Source organism: Nicotiana tomentosiformis, chromosome 6 (assembly GCF_000390325.3).
Source record: "Nicotiana tomentosiformis chromosome 6, ASM39032v3, whole genome shotgun sequence".
Taxonomy (NCBI): domain Eukaryota; kingdom Viridiplantae; phylum Streptophyta; class Magnoliopsida; order Solanales; family Solanaceae; genus Nicotiana; species Nicotiana tomentosiformis.
Window position 1 is genome coordinate 122,178,529 of NC_090817.1, and position 19,567 is coordinate 122,198,095.

General features: G+C 39.0%; 1 protein-coding gene across 1 annotated transcript; it reads right to left on the reverse strand.

Annotated features, from left to right (window-relative positions):
* Window positions 1–10,372: 10,372 nt before the first annotated feature.
* Window positions 10,373–11,767, reverse strand: LOC138894682 (uncharacterized). The gene is made up of 3 exons (XM_070179401.1): window positions 11,167–11,767; window positions 10,604–11,007; window positions 10,373–10,486 (listed from the first exon to the last, which is right to left on the reverse strand). Exons 1-3 carry the CDS (start codon window positions 11,765–11,767, stop codon window positions 10,373–10,375), a joined length of 1,119 nt encoding a protein of 372 aa, XP_070035502.1.
* Between the last annotated feature and the right edge of the window lie 7,800 nt (window positions 11,768–19,567).

Genomic DNA, 19,567 nt, shown 5'->3' on the forward strand with positions numbered 1-19,567 from the left:
CGTGTCCGGAATGTGATTTAGAGGTCCGTAATGGAATTAGGTTTGAATTGGCAAAAGTTGGAATTTCGGCGATTTCGGTCGGCAGTGGAAAATTTGATATCGGGGTTGAAATGGAATTCTGGAAGTTGGAGTAGGTTTCTAGTGTCATTTGTGACATGTGTGCAAAATTTGAGGTCATTCGGATGTGGTTTGGTTGGTTTCGGCATCAGATGCCGAATTTGGAAATTTAGAAGTTCTTAGGCTTGAATCCGAGGGTAATTTGGTGTTTTGATGTTGTTTTGAGTGATTCGAAGGTTTGACTATGTTCGTATAGTGTTTTAGGATTGGTTGGTATGTCTGGTTGAGGTCACGGGGGCCTTAGGTGTGTTTCGGGTGAGTTTTGAGCGAGTCTGGGCAATACTGGAACTGAGGCATTGTTCTGGAGCTTAAAATTTCGCTGAGGGCGGCTAAACGTTCGCTGAGGGCGGCAAAATTTTGCTGAGGGTGGAGGGGGGGCGCGGATTTCAGAAGCCTATATCTTTTGATCTACAAGGAATTTTGAGATGATTCAAAACTAAAGTTTTAGCCCTTCGTGTCTAGTTTCAAGAACGCTAAAGAAATCATCATTTGGACATCTGTAGACTAAGGTATGGCCAAAATACTAAAGTCTATCACTACAGCCACCAAGAAGCGCGGACAACGCTACTTTTTCGCGACCACAGGGGTTGGATTTTCGCGGCCGCGCCAGGTTTTTCGCAGTCAGCGTAGTGGAGATCAGAGAGTGCACTATATAAATGGGATTTAGGGCATTATTTCACATTTTGGACATAGGAAGCTCGGTTTGTGGTGATTTTTCAAGGGGTTTTCAAGCAATTCATCGGGGTAAGTGATTCTAACTTGGATTTGGTTAATGTACATGAATACATCATTAATTTCATCATTTGATTAGTACTTTGGGGTGGAAAATTGGAGAAAATAGTAGAAACTTCATAAAATGGGTTTTGAGAGTTGAATGTCGATACGAAGTTGGATTTTGACAAATTTGGTATGGTTGGACTCGTGAGTGAATGGGTTTCCTAGTTTTATAAATTTTATCGGATTCCGAAATGTGGTCTCGGGGGCCGGGTTTGAACTAATTTCGGGTTTTGGGCTAATTTGATAGTTTTCTTGTGGAATTCATTCCATTAGCATATAGTAATGGTATTGTACTGATTGTGAATAGATTCGGAGCATTTGGAGGCCGAGTCGAGAGGCAAGAGCATTTCGGGGTAGAGATTTGACCGGTTTGAGGTAAGTAACGATTGTAAATCTAGTCTTGAGAGTATGAAACCCCGGATTTCGTATCATTCTACTATTTTGAGGTGACGCACATGCTAGGTGACGGGTGTGTGGGCGTGCACTGTTGGGGATTGTGACTTGGTCCGTCCCGTAGCAACTGTAAAGTTGCATATTTTGTTGAAATTATATGATACTTATATGTTTTAGAAAGCGTTTCTGTAAATTGGGCCGAATGCCATATTTGGGCCTTGTGCCAGTGCTTTTGGACCCTTAGGGCCTTTCTTACTATCCTCTCACTGTTTTCGATTGAAAATTTATACTCAGTCACGGTTATACTTGTTTACTGCATAACTCAATTTTATTACTCTATTTTGATGCATATAAATGTTGTTTTGGGTTGAATGCCCTGTTTTTACTGAAATGCCCCAGTGGCTTGAGAGGTTTATGACTGAGTGAGGCTGAGGGCCTGATTTGTGAGGATAAATATGGTATCGGGCTTCACGCCGCAGCATGTTCGGGTAATTAAGGGATCGGGTTGCACGCCGCAGCATGTTCGGATAATTATGGGATCGGGCTGCACGCCGCAGCATGTTTGATATAGGTCGAGGGCCTGAGTGATTTATGTCATGATTTGTCTTGATATAGCGCTTGGGCTGAAGGAGCCCCTCCTGAGTCTGTACACACCCCCAGTGAGCGCAGGTACCTACTGAGTACGAGTGCCGAGTGACTGGGAGGTATGAGTGATTGTGAGGTATGCCTGAGTGGTAAGAGTGATTGTGAGGTTTGCCCGAGTGGCAAGAGTGATTGTGAGGTATGCCCGAGTGGCACGAGTGACTGTGAGGTTTGCCTGAGGGGCTATTTATGATTTCATCATTTTTGCTCACCTTTGCATTGAGCCTCTGTTTGAAAACTGTTGAAAAATATCTTTAAATGATTATACTGGAACTAGGTTTAAACGAGATGATTTGATTCAAACACTGATTTTGCATGTTGTATTTTACTGAGATTTCATGATATGAACTTTATATGCTTATTGCTCGTCACTACTGCTCAATCTTTATTTATTATTGTTAATTACTGGGTTGGCATACTCACGTTATTCCATGCACCTTGTCTGCAGATTCAGGAATATTTGGACACGGTAGCGGCTATTGACTATTCCGGTTGCAGATTTTTCCCGGGGATAGCAAGGTAGCTGCATGGCGATCGCAGCCCTGCTATTCTCCCTCTTATCTTTCTTTTGTTGTATTTAGCTATTTTCCAGGCTAAGTTAGTCTCGATATTGTTAGACAGATTGTAGTAGATGCTCATGACTAGTGACACCCTGATGTCGGGCTTTTCTTTTTCGTATTTTTGTTTTGATTTGAACTCCTTTACGAAGGTTTTTATGTTAAATAGCATTGAAAAAATCTTTGAAATGAAAATATCTGTTTGTTTTGGAAATGAATTGGCTTGCCTAGTTCCACGATAGGCGCCATCACGACAGGGGTTAGTTTGGGTCGTGACAGATTGGTATCAGAGCCTAGGTTACATAGGTCTCACGAGCCTAGATTAAGAACTCGATAATTTTCTCCTCCAAAAGTTGTTCCACGTGATGTTCTTTCCTCCGGTCGCAAAACCTCCTCTAAAAATGGTGTTTAATGACTATTTATATGTGTAGGGAAAAAGCCTTGACGAAATAACCAAACTACACTTTATATGGACACGACCTTTTTAAACAATTCTCCTAACTCATCACACCAAGAATTGACTCTCAAGTAACATGCATTATTCACCACTCACTCACTTACTCTAACATAGAGGTAAATAACATTATTACCTTTCCTTCATGAATTAAGTGCCCTCACACAACAAAAGAGAGTAGTTTCACACACATTAAAATTTAAGAACAATTAGGAACTCAAGATAGGAAGAATTCACTCACTCTCAGAAATAACATTCATATGCCACAAAAGATACAGCATAGGCTTGCCCGTAGTGTACTACTCTACTAATCGAGCCCATTCAGTCTAGGATCAAGTATGACTTTAATTGGTTGTGATGTAGGCTGTTGGTCGGATAGGATACATTTGGATATAAGAGTGACTACACCTTCCTAAGCACTTTAATACATATACTTTAACATCCAAACTGCATACTTATATCAAACCAAACTCCACCATCACATCAATGTATATTACTCCATACTTCTTTTAAGTACAATTACATAAAGAGTCACCACTATCAAGGAATATTTTTCACAGCAATACTACTATATATTTTTTTTTTCTTTCTTTTTCAATTTACGTGGCTCTTACTTTTTCAAAACAGTGCACCTTTTTTCTTATTTCATTAGTTCCACTCAAAAGCCAAAGCAACCATCCCCCACTTTAACTTTTGCAAAGTTCATTACAATTCAAGTGCCCATAAGAAGTTAAAAGGTTCAAATAGATGGTTAATTCAAACAAATGGGTAAGTCTTGTAATGTGGTTGCCAAAGAAACAGGATTACAGGCTCAAAGGGGTTAACTATGATACATAACAATTAGGCGGGTAAAATATATATATTTCTGGCTCAACAAAGAAACACCTATATCACTTCCAAGACTGAATAAAACTACTATTTCACTTTGCAAACACATGGGGCAAGTTCTTGACATCAAATGCAACGCACAGAATAACACACACATGGCACATAGCTCACTCAGGATCGGACTCATCAAGACACTCTAGTCAAAGCAGTTAAGCAAATTTAAGATCATACAATTTAAGGTACTTATACAAGAGTCAAAAACTGAGCCTAAACGTCACAACCAAGTACTCACTATTCTCAAATCATAACAAAGTCAAGAGATATTGCTTCAATTCAATTCATCTCACAGTGGCTCCTACTCCTAAAAAAAATAAAACCAACTACACCCGGTTCAAACAAAACCATTGGAAAAGAACCACGGCAAAAAGAAAAACCAAAAGGAAATTACTACACTACATACAAAGATAATCTTTTTTCCTTTTTTCTTAGACTTAAATCCTTCAAGAAAACTGTCTAGGAGATCCATTGTCGGTAAAAGTCCAATTTTTCTACTTTTGTTTTTCAATTATTTTCATAGCTACTAAAATACTAAAACACTACACAACTACGAAAACAAAAATGAAAAGTTTACATTTTTCTAACATCCTACTACTAATTATCTAGAGAATTCTCCCACCCCATACTTAAAAGAGTGCAGTGTCCTGAATGCACAAATAAAGCAAAACAATAACAAGGGTGGACAAGAAACTCCCTGAAAGGACAAAGGCCGAAGCAATAGCGGCTCACGGGGTACTCAGACTTCCCCCAGGCATGGTCCTTTGTGTGGGCACCCCACACTTAGTTCTCACCATCTAACTCGCTTTTGCACACTTCTAATGACTTTACCTCCTATGCTTATAATCCTGCAAAACAAAAACAAACACTACAGCAAATAATAATATAAAAAATAAAAATAAAAGAAAGCAGTAAAGATGGGTTGCCTCCCAACAAGAGCCTGATTTAACGTCGCGGCACGACACAAAATCTCGTCTAATCATTGTCAAGTAACATCTTCGACTTCTGACGATCAAAGCCATCTCCATAATAGTGCTTTCCTTTTTGTCCGTTCACTAAGAATGTTCTCTCGCCACCTAAGACGTGCTGCTCAATTACACCATGTGGAGTGACTCTCACTACCTCAAACGGGCCCGATCATCTCGATTTGAGCATCCCCTAAAAGAGTCTTAACCTCGAATTGAACAAGAGAACCAATTGGCATGGTTCGAACTCGCGACGGCGGATATGCTTATCATGCCAGCGCTTGGTCTTTTCTTTATATAACTTGGCATTCTCATACGTATGCAAGCGAAACTCATCAAGCTCGTTCAATTGCATCACTCGCTTTCTACCCACTAATTCTGCATCAAAGTTCAGCTTCTTTATCGCCCAATAGGCCTTGTGCTCAAGTTCTACCGGTAAATAGCATGCCTTCCCATAAAATAGCTTGTAAAGGGAGGTTCCGATTGGAGTTTTGTCGGCAGTCCGGTATGCCTATAGAGCATCATCAAGCTTTGCAGCCAAATATTTCCTACTTGCACTAACCGTCTTCTCCAGGATCTACTTTATCTCTCTATTTGAGACTTCAACTTGCTGTGATGACCTAAAAGGTCATATTTAAATTTAATAAGTAATTATGTATTTTAAGACCTCAAAAATGACTATTTATCATTCCTCGTCTTGCGTGCATAGTCCGTATAATTTTTCGAAAAGTTTTTATGTGAAAAATGGATTAAAATATGAAATAAAGCCTTAAAACTCAACTGATTTGACTTTGATCAATATTTTGAGCAAACAGACCCAGATCAGTATTTTGGCTATTCCGATAGGTCTGTATTGTGATTTGGGACTTGGGCGTATCCCCGAAATTTAATTTGGAGGTCCCTAGCTCAAGTTATGACCATTTAAAGGCTAAAGATTTCCAAGTTTGACCAAAGAGTTGACTTTTTGATATCGGGGCCGGATTCTAATTCTGAAAATTGGAATAGCTCCGTTATGTCATTTATGACTTGTGTGCCAAATTTGAAGTCATTCCGGATTCATTTAACATGTTTTGGCACGACATTTGCAAATTGAAAAGTTTAAAACTCAAAGTTTGAATCGAGGTGTAAATTGTAATTTTAGCATTGTTTGATGTGATTTGAGGTCTCGACTAAGTTCATATGATATTTTAGAACTTGTTGGTATAATTGGTTGAGGTCCCGGAGGGCTCGGGTAGATTCCGGATGGTTAACAGATCAAAATTTGGACTTAAGGAAAAATCTGAAATATTGGCCTTCTGGTGTAATCGCACCTGTGGTCAATTTTCCGCGGAAGCGGAAACCGTACCTGTGGTCAATTTTCTGCAGAAGCGGAAATGCTGGACAGAACACATAAAATCGGGTTTTAGCCATTTTTACTCATTTTTTGAGATTTGTGTCTCGGATTTTGGCGATGCCAAAGTGATTTTTCACGACTTTGAATTGGGTAAGTGTTCTATAACTAAAAGTGATTATATTTCATAAATTCATGTCTATATTCATCAATTATTTTGGATTTAGATGGAAGAAAATAGAATTTTTGTAAAACTTTTCAAAAATAAAAATTTATGATTTGAATATCCATTTGACATCGGAATTGGATAATTTTTATATGGTTGGACTCGTATCGGAATGGGTGTTTAGATTTCGTAAGTGTTTTTGAGATTCGAGACATGGGCCCCACAATCAATTTTTAAAGTGAATTTCGGATTTTATCCGGAAAATTAGTAAATTCGTATGGAATTAATTCCTATGATTCGTATTGAGTATATCGAATTGTTTGTGAATAGATTTGAAGCTTTTGGAGACAAATGTAAAAGGAAAAGTTGTGGTCGAGTAATTTATTGAAATTGCAAAGCGAGGTAAGGGTCGTGGTTAATCTTGACTTGAGGGAATAGAACCCTAAATTATTTGACTATGTGAATTTCATGTGCAACGATGTATAGGCAAGGTGACGAGTGCCTATACTTTATCAATTTAATTGGTTGCTTAGTTATTTAAACATCTTAAATTATTTTAAGACATGAATTAATTGTTATAATAATTGTTTCTCACCTATTCTTTGTCAAATATTAATTTTTGAATTCTTGCAATAATTGTTACATGTTTATTTTATTTATGAGTTTTAATTCCTACTTGACATTTAGCATATTAAATATTAAACTGCCTATGTTCTCCTTGATTTTCATAATAAATTGTTATTTGTCATTGTTTGTTTCATAATTAAATCATAATTATTGTATGCTTGTTGTCTCATAATTTCATATTAATTGATGCATTTATTGGGGCAATTTATTTTATAAGAATTGGTAAATCAATATATTGGAGGAACGGGTTGCACGCCACAACAAAATTGATTGAAATGAACATATAAGAGGATCGGGTTGCATGCCACAACAGACTTATTATAAGTCCATATTGGAGGATCGGGTTACACGCTGCAACAGACTTATTAAAAGTCCATATTGGGGGATCGGGTTACACGCCGCAACAGACTTATTAACAGTTCATATTGGGGGATCGGGTTGCACGCCACAACAGACTTGTTTAAAAGTCCATATTGGGGGATCGGGTTGCTCGCCGCAACAGACTTATTAAAAAGTCCATATTGGGGGATCGGATTGCACGCCGCAAACAGACTTATTTAAAAGTCTATATTGGGGGATCGGATTGCACGGCGCAACAGACTTATTAAAAAGTCCATATTGGGGTATCGGATTGCACGTCGCAACAGACTTATTTAAAAGACTAGATATATACTTGATTAAAATAAAAATATTGGGGGGTTGAAAATGAATATATTGTGGGAACGGGTTGCACGCTGCAATGGAAATTGGTTGAAATAATAATTGGTTATGACTGCCGAATTAGCTTTCAATATTAAAAATGAGTTACATAATTTATTTCTATTATTGTTATTATTACTATTACTGCTTACATGTTATTATAAGTGACCTGTCTTAGCCTCGTCACTACTTCGTCGAGGTTAGGCTCGGCACTTACCAGTACATGGGATCGGTTGTACTGATACTACATTCTGCACTTCTTGTGCAGATTTCGGAGTTGGTCCCAGCGGCGTACCATAGACTTGCTCGGATTTCAGCTATCCATAGGAGACTTGAGGTATAACTGCACGGCGTCTGCAGTTCTGAAGTCCCCATCTACTTTACTTTAGTTGTGTGTTTGTTTTGAGACAACTTTATTATATTCAGACCTTTATTTGTATTATTTTAGAAGCTCGTGCACTTGTGACACCAATTCTGGGATGGTATTTAGATACCGTTATTTTTATGTATTATTCACTACATTTCGAACTTTTCTTCCGCATTTAGTTCTTTGTTATTAATAAATTTAGAAATTGTTTTAAAATGGATAATATTATTATAACATTGGCTTGCCTAGCAAGTGAAATGTTAGGCGCCATCACGGTCCGAAGGTGGGAATTTCGGATAGTGACACTTTCCCACTAGTCTGAGGATGGTAAGCGGTTGCAACCTTATGTTTGACCCCATATGGTTCTAAGACATTGTCCAAGAGCTTGTTACAGAAATGGGTGTCCCCATCACTAATCATCACTCTCAGAGTGTCGAACCTTGTAAAGATATGCTTTTTCACAAAGTTGACCACAACCTTGGCATCATTGGTAGGAAGAGAAACGGCCTCCACCCACTTCGACACATAGTCAACGGCCACCAAAATGTGCCTACACCCACTGGACAAGGGAAACGGACCCATAAAATCAATTACCCACACATCAAAAATTTCAACCTCCATAATACTGTGCAATGGCATCTCATGCCTTTTCGTGATTGTTCCTGTTCTCTAGCACCTATCACACCTCCTCACGAACTCATGGGCGTCTTTAAACACCCTAGGCCAATCAAAACCCGATTGCAACACCTTAGCTGCCATTTTGTCACCCGCATAATGACCACCATAAGGCGACGCATGATAATCATGTAAAATAGCATTTATTTCAGATTCGGGCACACATCTTCTCATTAACTGATCGGTACAAGATTTGAACAGAAATGGCTCATCCCACACATATGACCTCACATCCCGCAAGAACTTCTTTTTAGCATAAGGTTCAAGATCAGGCGGCATCTCTCCACTTGCCATATAGTTCAAAACATCTGCATACCAAGGCACCTCCCCAATAGTAATGGCCAACAATTGCTCATCCAGGAATGTTTCCTTGATGACATCTCCCTCAGCTATATGATTCCGAGTTTCTAACCTGGATAAGTGATCAGCCACTTGATTCTCTGTTCCTTTACGGTATTGGATCTCTAAATCAAATTCCTACAAGAATAAAACCCAACGGATTTGCCTTGGTTTAGCATCTTTCTTTTCGAACAAATACCTGATGGTTGCATGGTATGTGTAGACGATGACTTTGGTTCCAACCAAATAGGCCCGAAATTTATCGAACGCCCACACTACAGCAAACAAATCCTTTCTATCACAGTATAATTTATTTGAGCAGGAGTAACAGTCTTGCTTGCGTAGTAAATGGAGTGAAAACTTTTGCTCCTCCTCTGTCCCAATACGGCCCCAATTGCACCATCACTAGCATCACACATCAGCTCAAATGGCTCTTTCCAGTCAGGAGCCACTATGATTGGTGCACTCACTAACTTCTTTTTCAGCTCCTCGAATGCTTTCAGACATGCATCGTCAAACTTGAACGGCACATCCTTCTCTAATAACTTCCCCAAAAAAGAAGAAATTCTTGAGAATCCTTTATAAATCGGCGATAAAAACCTGCATGTCCTTGAAAACGCCTAACTCATTTCAGTGAAATCGGTGGTGAATTTTTTTTTAAATTGCTTCCACCTTAGCTTTGTCAACTTCTAGTCCATCTTTGGACACCTTATGCCCCAACACTATACCTTTACATACCATAAAATGGAACTTTTTTCAATTCAGTAACAGATTAGTCTCCTCACACCTGGCAAGCACTTTAGCATGATTTGTCAAGCATTCATCAAAAGAAGGACCAAACACAGAAAAATTATCCATAAAAACCTCCATAAACCGTTCCACCATATCAGTTAAAATAGCCATCATACCTTTGAAAAGTCGCAGGTGCATTACACAACCCGAATGGCATTTTCTTAAATGCATAAGTGCCATAAGGGCATGTAAAAGTGGTCTTTTCTTGATTTTCCAGGGCAATAGCAATCTGATTATACCCCGAATAGCCATCAAGGAAATAATAGTATTCCTATCTGGCTAACTTGTCAAGCATTTGATCAATGAAGGGGGGGGGGGAAGTGATCTTTTCGTGTAGCATTATTCAACTTCCTATAATCTATCCATATTCTCCAACCAGTCACAGTCCTAGTTGGAATTAATTCATTTTGTTCATTCACTACAACAGTCATACCCCCCTTTTTAGGTACACATTGAACAGGGCTTACCCACTTGCTATAGGAGATGGAAAATACTATACCTATGTCGAGCCACTTAATCACTTCTTTTCTTACCACCTATTTCATGATTGGATTTAGGCGGCGTTGATGTTCCACGCTAGGTTTGTGTCCCTACTCCATGCGTATTTTGTGCATATAGAATGCAGGCCTAATACCCTTTATGTCAGACATTGTCCAACCAATGGCATGCTTGTGCTCCCTCAGCACCCTTAAGAGCTTTTCTTCCTGCAATTTAGACAAATGAGAAGAAACAATCACAGGTAAAGTGTTAGAACTACCCAAATAAGCATAATGAATATGAGATAGTAAGGGTTAAAGTTCCAGTTTTGGAGCCTCCTCAACTGAGGGTCTAGGGGGCAGGTCGATTGGCCTATCCAGAGGCTCAAACTGAGATCTTTCTCTTATGTATTCACAAGATGCATCCAAAATTTGCAACATCTCCTCAACCTCTTCTTCCAGTTCCAAGTGATTGAACAATATCAATGCCTTTTCTAGTGCATCTTCTTTAAATGTAATTGGCTCAACGGCTAGTTCATTTATCTTCACCACAGAAATCATGGCCAGGTCCTCGTAATGACGAGGCAACTGAATGGCTCGATATACATTGAAGACCGCTTCTTCATTGTCCACCCCAAGGGTCATCTTACCTTCTCGGACTTTAATAATGGCATCTCCAGTGGCCAAAAGAGATCGTCCCAAGATGATAGGAACTAACTCATCAGCCTCGTAGTCCAGGATGATAAAATCTGCAGGGAAAATAAAATTCCCAATCTATAGCAAGAAGTCCTCAATTACCCCCTCAGGATAGACATAAGATCTGTCAGCTAACTGTAGCAGTACCGTGGTGGGTCTCGGAGCTCCTAATCCCAATTGTTTCAACACTGACAACGGCATCAGATTGATACTTGAACCCAAATCACACAAGGCTCTACCCACATCAATTTCACGAATCCTCATGGGGATAGTAAAACTACCCGGATCCTTAATCTTTTCTGGAAGCTTATGTTGAATCCTGGAAGTGCACTCCTCAGTAAGTGCGCCGGTCTCAAATTCAGTTAACCTTCTCTTATTTTCCACTATATCCTTAATATATTTTTCATATTTTGGGACCTCACGGACCATGTCCAACAAAGGGATGTTCAAGTGTATCTGCTTCAGCATATCTAAAAATTTGTGAAACATGTGGTCATCATTCTTCTTTCTCAGTCTTTGAGGAAAAGGAGGTAGCACCCTCTCTGATATTTGCTCAGACTCTGTTTTGTTTCTCTCATCTACCTCTACAGGTTTTGGCACTCTTTCTTCTTCGAGCCCAGACTGCTCCTTTTTCTTCTTAGGCACTTCTACTAACACTCTCCCATTTCTCGACATCACTGCATTGACTTGAGGATTTTTCTCTGTATCACTTGGGAGAGCTCCATCAGGTCTAATATTCTGATTGTTAGCCATTTGCCCAACCTTCCTCTCTAAATTTCTGAACTCTGTGCACAATTGTTGATTCTCAGCCATAACTTTTTTGATTGTCTAGCAAGAGCTTTTTCATCATATCAGTCAAACTCTCTTCTGGTTGCTGTGGAGATTAAGGTGGATGATTATAATTCGTTTGAGGCCTGATGTTCTAATTTCCACCCCAAGAGAAGTTAGGATGATTCCTCCAGTTCGGATTGTATGTGTTACCATATTGAGCATTTTGAGTCATTGGCCCTCTAGCTTGTTGCCCCACGTACTAAATGGATTCAGGATTCACGAGGCATATGTCACTTGTGTGACCTTCACCACATAACTCGTAGCAAGTAGACATCTGTTGCACATGCTGCATCTGTTGTGCTTGGTGCATTGTCATATTATTCATCTGATTTGCTAATCTTGCTATATATGCCCGCATGGCTTAGAAATCATCAAGCTCGATCACACCTGCTGTCTTTTGTTTAATTGCTCATCGTGGTTCCCTATATACTTTCCAATTATTATCATTAGCAGTGAAATAGTTTAGTAGGATCTGGATCTCACTATACGGTCTTGCCATGCAACTACCCTCACATGCTGAGTCTAGATTCATCTTTGATGCCTCGTCCAACCCATCAACGAAAGAGTGACCTATCACCTCATCAGTCTGACAATGATGTGGGCAGTCTCTGAGTAGCTTTTTGTATCTTTCCCAAGCTTGACGAAGAGTCTCGCCATCTCGTTGTTGAAACCCAAGAATCTAGCTCCTCAGCGACTTTGTCTTCTTAGTGGGAAAATCTTGATTAAGAATTTCCTTACTAGATCATCCCAATTTGTGGTTTGAGTTCGCGGGGTCCTTTTGCAACCATTCCTTAGAGTCCTCTAGCAGTGAAAAGGGAAACAGTGTCAGCCTGACATAGTCCTTGGAAACGTTCGGATAATTGCAAGTGTATGTAATTTCCAGGAAGTTCTGAATGTGCCTCTGCGGGTCTTCATGAGATAGACCCACATATTGCCCTATGGATTGAATCAGTAGTTGTACCATGTACTGTTTGAGTTCAAAGTGACCCATGATCTCAGCTTCACAATTTCCTGAGTCATATTAGCAAGATTGGGCCTTGCAGCTTCTATCACCGGACGCCCTTCATTACCTGCCATCTCTATTGGCTGTGGTTGAACTACGATGTCCAACTCTCTTTCAATTATAGTTCTAGCTTCAAATTCCCTCCTCACTCAATGAAGTGTTCGTTCGATCTCAGGATCAAGAGGAAGGATATTGTTTGTGCTTCCACTCCTCCGCACTCAAGAGAAGATCATGCGTTATCATAAATTAAGCAAACTAAAGATTAAAAATTGAACAAATAACGAATAAAATCTTAACTTAGATAAACAATCAATAACTAAGTCCCCGGCAACGGCGCCAAAAACTTATTGGTTCCCCAAGTACACGCAAGTATGCGTGGCCGTTAAGTAATAAAGTGACTTGAAAGTCGGATGTCGAACCCACAGAGACTTATACCAATTGTCAACTAAGCAAAAAAATCAATTAATTGTCCAAGATATTTAAGAGTGATGTTTTTCTATTAAGCTACTATTGCGGAAATTAAACAAGTAACAACTAATTTATCAAGAATGCAAATGTGTATGATGAGATTTTAATTTAGAGGTGGTGAAAATTCCAGGGTTGTGGTTGGTTTATCAATCCTATTAAGTTCAATAATCACATTCGTTAATACAGATTATCTATGGTTGCTAATTAACCGGATCGTTTATATGAATAGCATGTTCCCACAATACTACTCGTCTACCCACACTATATCAATCATATATTCCTATGGTATTAAGTATATCATGAAAGAATATAATATGGTATTCAATTAAGCAAGACTGTTAGGTATATTCCTATCCTAACCGCGAAATCGTCCCCCGAGCCACGGGTTCAGAAACAAGCTCTCTCTAATTCTACTCTAATCTAAACATGACTTTCCTAAACATAGCATAGATAGTAGGGTGAATTGGTAGCTACAACAATTCACAAGTTAAAACTAGAATTAAAGAAACAACCACAAGATGATAATCCGAATTAACGAAGATGTAATTAATAAACGTTAATAATCATGTCAACCACAACCCTAGAACTAGAGTGCTTAGCCACTCATGTTCGTAGTGATAATTTTTTAAGTATTTTGCATAAACAAATTACAAACAAAAGATAAAGGAATGAAGAACTCGATAATTTTCTCCTCCAAAAGTTGTTCCATGTGACATTCTTGCCTCCAGTCGCAAAAACTCCTCTAAAAATGGTGTTTAATGACTATTTTTATGTGTAAGGAAAAGGCCTAGACGAAATAACCAAGTCCAAAACCAAAAAGGATACAAAATAGGCTTTAAAACCCGGAACACCCTCGCTACAGGCGTCGCGGCGCGAGGCAAAACGCGAACTTCATCTCGATGTAGCCCGTGCGACGCAAGCTCTATTGCGCGCTTTAATCCTCGCCTCGCCTGCATTATCTAACATGGCATCCACAAGATCAGTAATTGTACTAACTCACCCCCCTCCTGTGTGTGCAGCTCAGGTTCAGCAGAGGCTGGTCCCTCCAACTGCAGAATAGTATTCCCTTCAGATAAATTTACCTCAGGTACTTCAATAGTGGTTGTTGGTAATATCAATTTGCTGGTTGAATAGAACAAGGTGTTGTGTCACATTCTCCCGTTGCAATTTCATTAGAATTTAGCATAGTAGTCGATTCAGGTACCAACGACATGGACATTGAAGATTCATACAACCGATCCCAACTTTCTAGGAATTGAAGCATAATTGTTGTTATTGTAGTCGATTGATCAGGTACCAATTGCACCTGATTGTTCCCCATACCATAACCCCTGCAACCAGTTAGTAATTCAAGAAAACTTGTAGCCTTGACTTCAGATTCCAGAAATGCAATATTATGCTCCTCATTAACAGCAAAAGAACAACCTTCTTCTTCTTGATCTTGTGTCTGGATCTTCTCAAATAGTGTGTCACAACCCATATTTTCATCCAATCTAACCATTATTTCAGGCACATTAAATTCTTGCATCGCGTTCTCAAAGTCAGCGATCATAGATTCTTGAATTTGAGAAAAAGTAGTTAGCCCCAACGACGAACCATTCTCTACACCAGTAGCCTCGTGACTTTGCACCTTAGATTCCTCCATTGGTTCTTCAACATAGTAGATAAGAGTGATCATCTCAGTATATTCTTGATCCATCAAAGTCTTAACCGAATTTATCCCAACAGTTTCCACCATTAATGGTTCAACAGATTCTACTATTGCTTTCTCAACAAAATAGTCTTGATCCATCAATGGCTGATCAACATAATTATTTATATCAGAAGTCACCTCAGTATCCACCTTCTCTAGTTCAGAACATGACTCCATTGTAGTTGTCACATCTCGGAATGGCCTGTGGGACCCACATCTCGGAATCCGGCGAAAGTTATGAAATATGAACGCTCTTTCAACTACGAGTCTAACCATACTATTTTTACAAAAATCCGGCATCAACTTGACCTCCAAATCTCAAATTCTCATTTTGAAATCCCTAGGCCCAAATCTTCTAATTTCACCTCAAAAACATGTAATCTATTCGAAATATTCAATGATAATCCAATATAATTAACTAACAATGATCACATGGGACTTACCTCAAGTTTCCCCGTGAATTCTTTCTGAAAAATCGCCCAAAACCGTGTTGAAAATGTCCAAATGACAAAAATATCGGAACCACTCTGTTTTTGTAATCTGGTCAGTGCTTTCGCACCTGCGGACAAAATTCTCGCACCTGCGGTCCCGCATCTGTGGTGAAATACCGCATCTGCGGAAATTGCTCAGCCCAGCTGCCTTCGCTTCTGCGAGCTTTAGACCGTACCTGCGCCTTCGCAGGTGCGAAAATTTCATCGCACCTGCGTACCTGCCCGCATCTGCAGCTCCAACTGGGCAGCCCTTCGTCCGCTTCTACGAGCCACATCTCGCTTCTGCGAGTCCGCACCTGCGGTCAGTCCCACCGCAGGTGCGATAACACCAGAAGCTACAAATTTCAGAATTTGCCTAAGTCCAAAAATTGATCCGATTTCGATCCGGATCGCACTCGGGGTACTCGGGACCCCGTCCGAAAATACCAACAAGTCCTAAAACATCATACGAACTTAGTCGAGCCTTCAAATCACATCCAACAACACTAAAACACGAATCACACATAGATTCAAGCCTAATGAACTTTGAAATTTTTAATTTCTACAAAATGACTCCGGAACCTATCAAATCACGTCCGATTTACCTAGAATTTTGCGCACAAGTCATAAATGACATAACGGAGGTACTCAAATTTTCAGAATCGGATTTTGACCCCGATATCAAAATGTCAATCCCTCGGTCAAACTTCCTAAAAATTCAACTTTCGGCATTTCAAGCCTAATTCCACTACGGACATCCAAATAAAATTCCGATCACGCTCCTAAGTCCTAAATCACCATACGGAGCTGTTGGAATCATCAAAATTCTATTCCGGGGTCGTTTGCACATAATTCGACCTCCGGTCACTATTTGAACTTAAACTTTTAATTTTTTCATCAAAATTCTATATCTCGGGCTAGGGACCTCGGAATTTAATTCCGGGCATACGCCCAAGTCCCAATTCACGATACGGACCTACCGGAACTGTCAAAACCCTGATCCGAGTCTGTTTGCTCAAAATGTTGACCAAAGTCAACTCAGTTGAGTTTTTAAAGCTCTAATTCATATTTTAATCCATTTTTCACATAAAAACTTTCCAGAAAATTTTACGGATTGCACACGCAAGTCAAAAAATCATAAATAGTACTTTTCAAGGTCTTAGAACATAGAATTAATTATTAAATTTAAAGATGACATTTTGGGTCATCACAATGGCCTAAACTACCCCTATTGTTTGTTAAATGGTTTGCAAATACCCTCTATCCACCTATCCGTCCAAAAAAGCACACGACGTTAATTATATTAACGAAATTTCCCTCGCATGTAACGGCATAATTTGGGGGCGTTCAATTTAGGGACGTGGCAGTTTCTTATTAGGCCACGTGGCAATCTCGGCTGAAACAAAAAATGGGCCTTATTTCGATCCACTTAATCTAACCCAAGGTTTTTTAATTAGGTCATAAAATAATACATTAACCCATATTTTCAGAAAGATATCCATACACAAGATTCGAAAGGCCAGCACCTGATAAGTGATCGAAGTTTTTTCGACTTGAGCGTCGCTCCTGCGGCCAAATATCAATTTTCTTGTCCGTGCAGTGCTATCAAACTGCATAAATAATGTATCTCATAGATATCTAAAAAATAAAATCTTCTAGAATCTCTTTTAAGCCAGGAAAAAAAATCCTTGCAAACTCACTGGTATCCACAGATTCTACTGGCCTTCTCGTTTTGCTAACTCCTTTAATTTCTCCTCGCCCGGGTGAACTATACAGCGCATGGTAGACTGTGCAAGCTTGGAACACTCACTTTCCCTTGAATCCTCCATAAAATTGATCAATTTGTCTCTCAGATCTTGAACCTTCTCACTATTGCAAGCATTTATAAAACATGAATATTCTGATTTAAGGGAAATAGTGTTAGTGCTCAATTTGTGATTTCAGTTGGTGTGAAGATGGAATCAGAATTATAAATCAGATTTTCCCTCCATTAATTTCCCAAAAAACAATCTTGAGTATGGATATTTTAGTGAAGTATGGGTCGTTCTAATTTAAAAATGGGGTTTTGTCGGATGGGTTAATGAATTTTATGACCTAGGTAAGAAAATAATGTCAATTTTTTGTTTCAGCCCGAAATTGCCACGTGGCCCAATGAGAAATTGCTAAATTGAATCCCCACAAATTCTGCCGTTAGACGTGGGGGCAATTTTGTTAATATAATTAACTTCGTGTGCATTTTTGGACGGATATGTGGACAAAGGGTATGTGTGAACTATTTAGCAAACGATAGGGGTAGTTTAGGCCCTTTTCCGTTATAACTTCCCACTAAGATTTTAGTATAGGATGGTAAAACATATGGAAAAGGGAAGTTCAAGAATATATACAAAGTTCCTACAATTAGCAGAGGTGGTGTTAGGATCCGAAAATCATGAGTTCAGGATTTAGTTCTTTTAAGTTATTCGGTTCTACATTAATAATTTGTACATATTCAATAAAATTCTTAAAACAAATAACTTGTACTGAATTTGACCGAACCCGTAATTTGTATACTAGTTCTGCCCCTGTAATTTGGATGTTCAAGTGGCAAAAGGAGCCAAATTCTCATGTGATGAAATGTGTAGAAGAAAAGGGGGAAGAGAGCTAAACCATGGTAGAGCTAAGCTCCTGCTCATCTCTTCCAGTAGTAGAATTAGTTTAGACAGTTTGTAACACATGATCAAGCTTATTAGTTTAACAGTATCAGCAGAAGATTCTTTGTCTAAGTAAAAAATTGAACACTAAATTCAGACTAATAGCATCTACATAGCATCTCAGAAGCATCAAACCAAATGACTAATTAGAAAACAACTTGAAACTACTAATATTACTTCAAAAAGGGGAAAAAAATGTAAACCTCTATTAATAAGTACAATATGTACAGTTATTGTTCAAATCTCAAAAGAATTGCTGGAAAGTTTATTACATTTTGTTCGAGATATATCCATGAGAAACAATAAACAAACTTTCAAAGTCAAGAATCAAGAATAGAACCTAGCTATACTGTCCATTAAGTTAGCTGAAACTTTTCAGGTAGATCGTTCCAATATTTTATAGCAGCATCTCTTGTAAATGCATCTTAGACTCCCAAGATTGTTGGTTTAACATTACTGTCTGATCCATCCTCATTGCAGCCAATCTATCCGTCATAGGCGCATGATCTAACATGGCGTCCACAAGATCAGAAAAAAAGCTGGATTCTGTTTCAGTAATTGTTTCCCCCATCAAACCATCCTCCTCGTTACCCGTACCCTCATTGAGTTGTACTAACTCATCCCCCTCTTGTGTGTGCACCTCAGGTTCCACAGAGGCTGGTCCCTCCAATTGCAGAATAGTATTCCCTTCAGATTCTAAATGTACCTCAGTAGTAGTTGTTGGTCCCTCAAAATCCAGGGTAGTATCAGTTGCTGGTTGAATAGAATAAGGTGTTGTGTCACATTCACCTGTTTCAATTTCATTAGAATTTAGCATAGTAGTCGATTCAGGTACCAACGACATGGACATTGAAGATTCATACAACCGATTCCAACTTTCTAGGAATTGAGGCATAGTTGTTGTTATTGTAGTTGATTGATCAGGTACCAATTGCACCTGATTGTTCCCCATACCATAACCCCTGGAACCAGTTAGTAGTTCAAGAAAACTTGTAGCCTTGACTTCAGATTCCATAAATGCAATATTATGCTCCTCATTAACAGCAAAAGAACAACCTTCTTCTTCTTGATCTTGTGTCTGGATCTTCTCCAATAGTGTGTCACAACCCATATTTTCATCCGATCTAACCATTATTTCAGGCACATTAAATTCTTGCATCGCGTTCTCAAAGTCAGCGATCATAGATTCTTGAAATTGAGAAAAAGTAGTTAGCCCCAACGACGAACCATTCTCTACACCAGTAGCCTCGTGACTTTGCACCTTAGATTCCTCCATTGGTTCTTCAACATAATAGATAGGAGTGATCATCTCAGTATATTCCTGATCCATCAAAGGCTTAACCGAATTTATCCCAACAGTTTCCACCATTAATGGTTCAACAGATTCTACTATTGCTTTCTCAACAAAATAGTCCTGATCCATCAATGGCTGATCAACATAATTATTTATATCAGAAG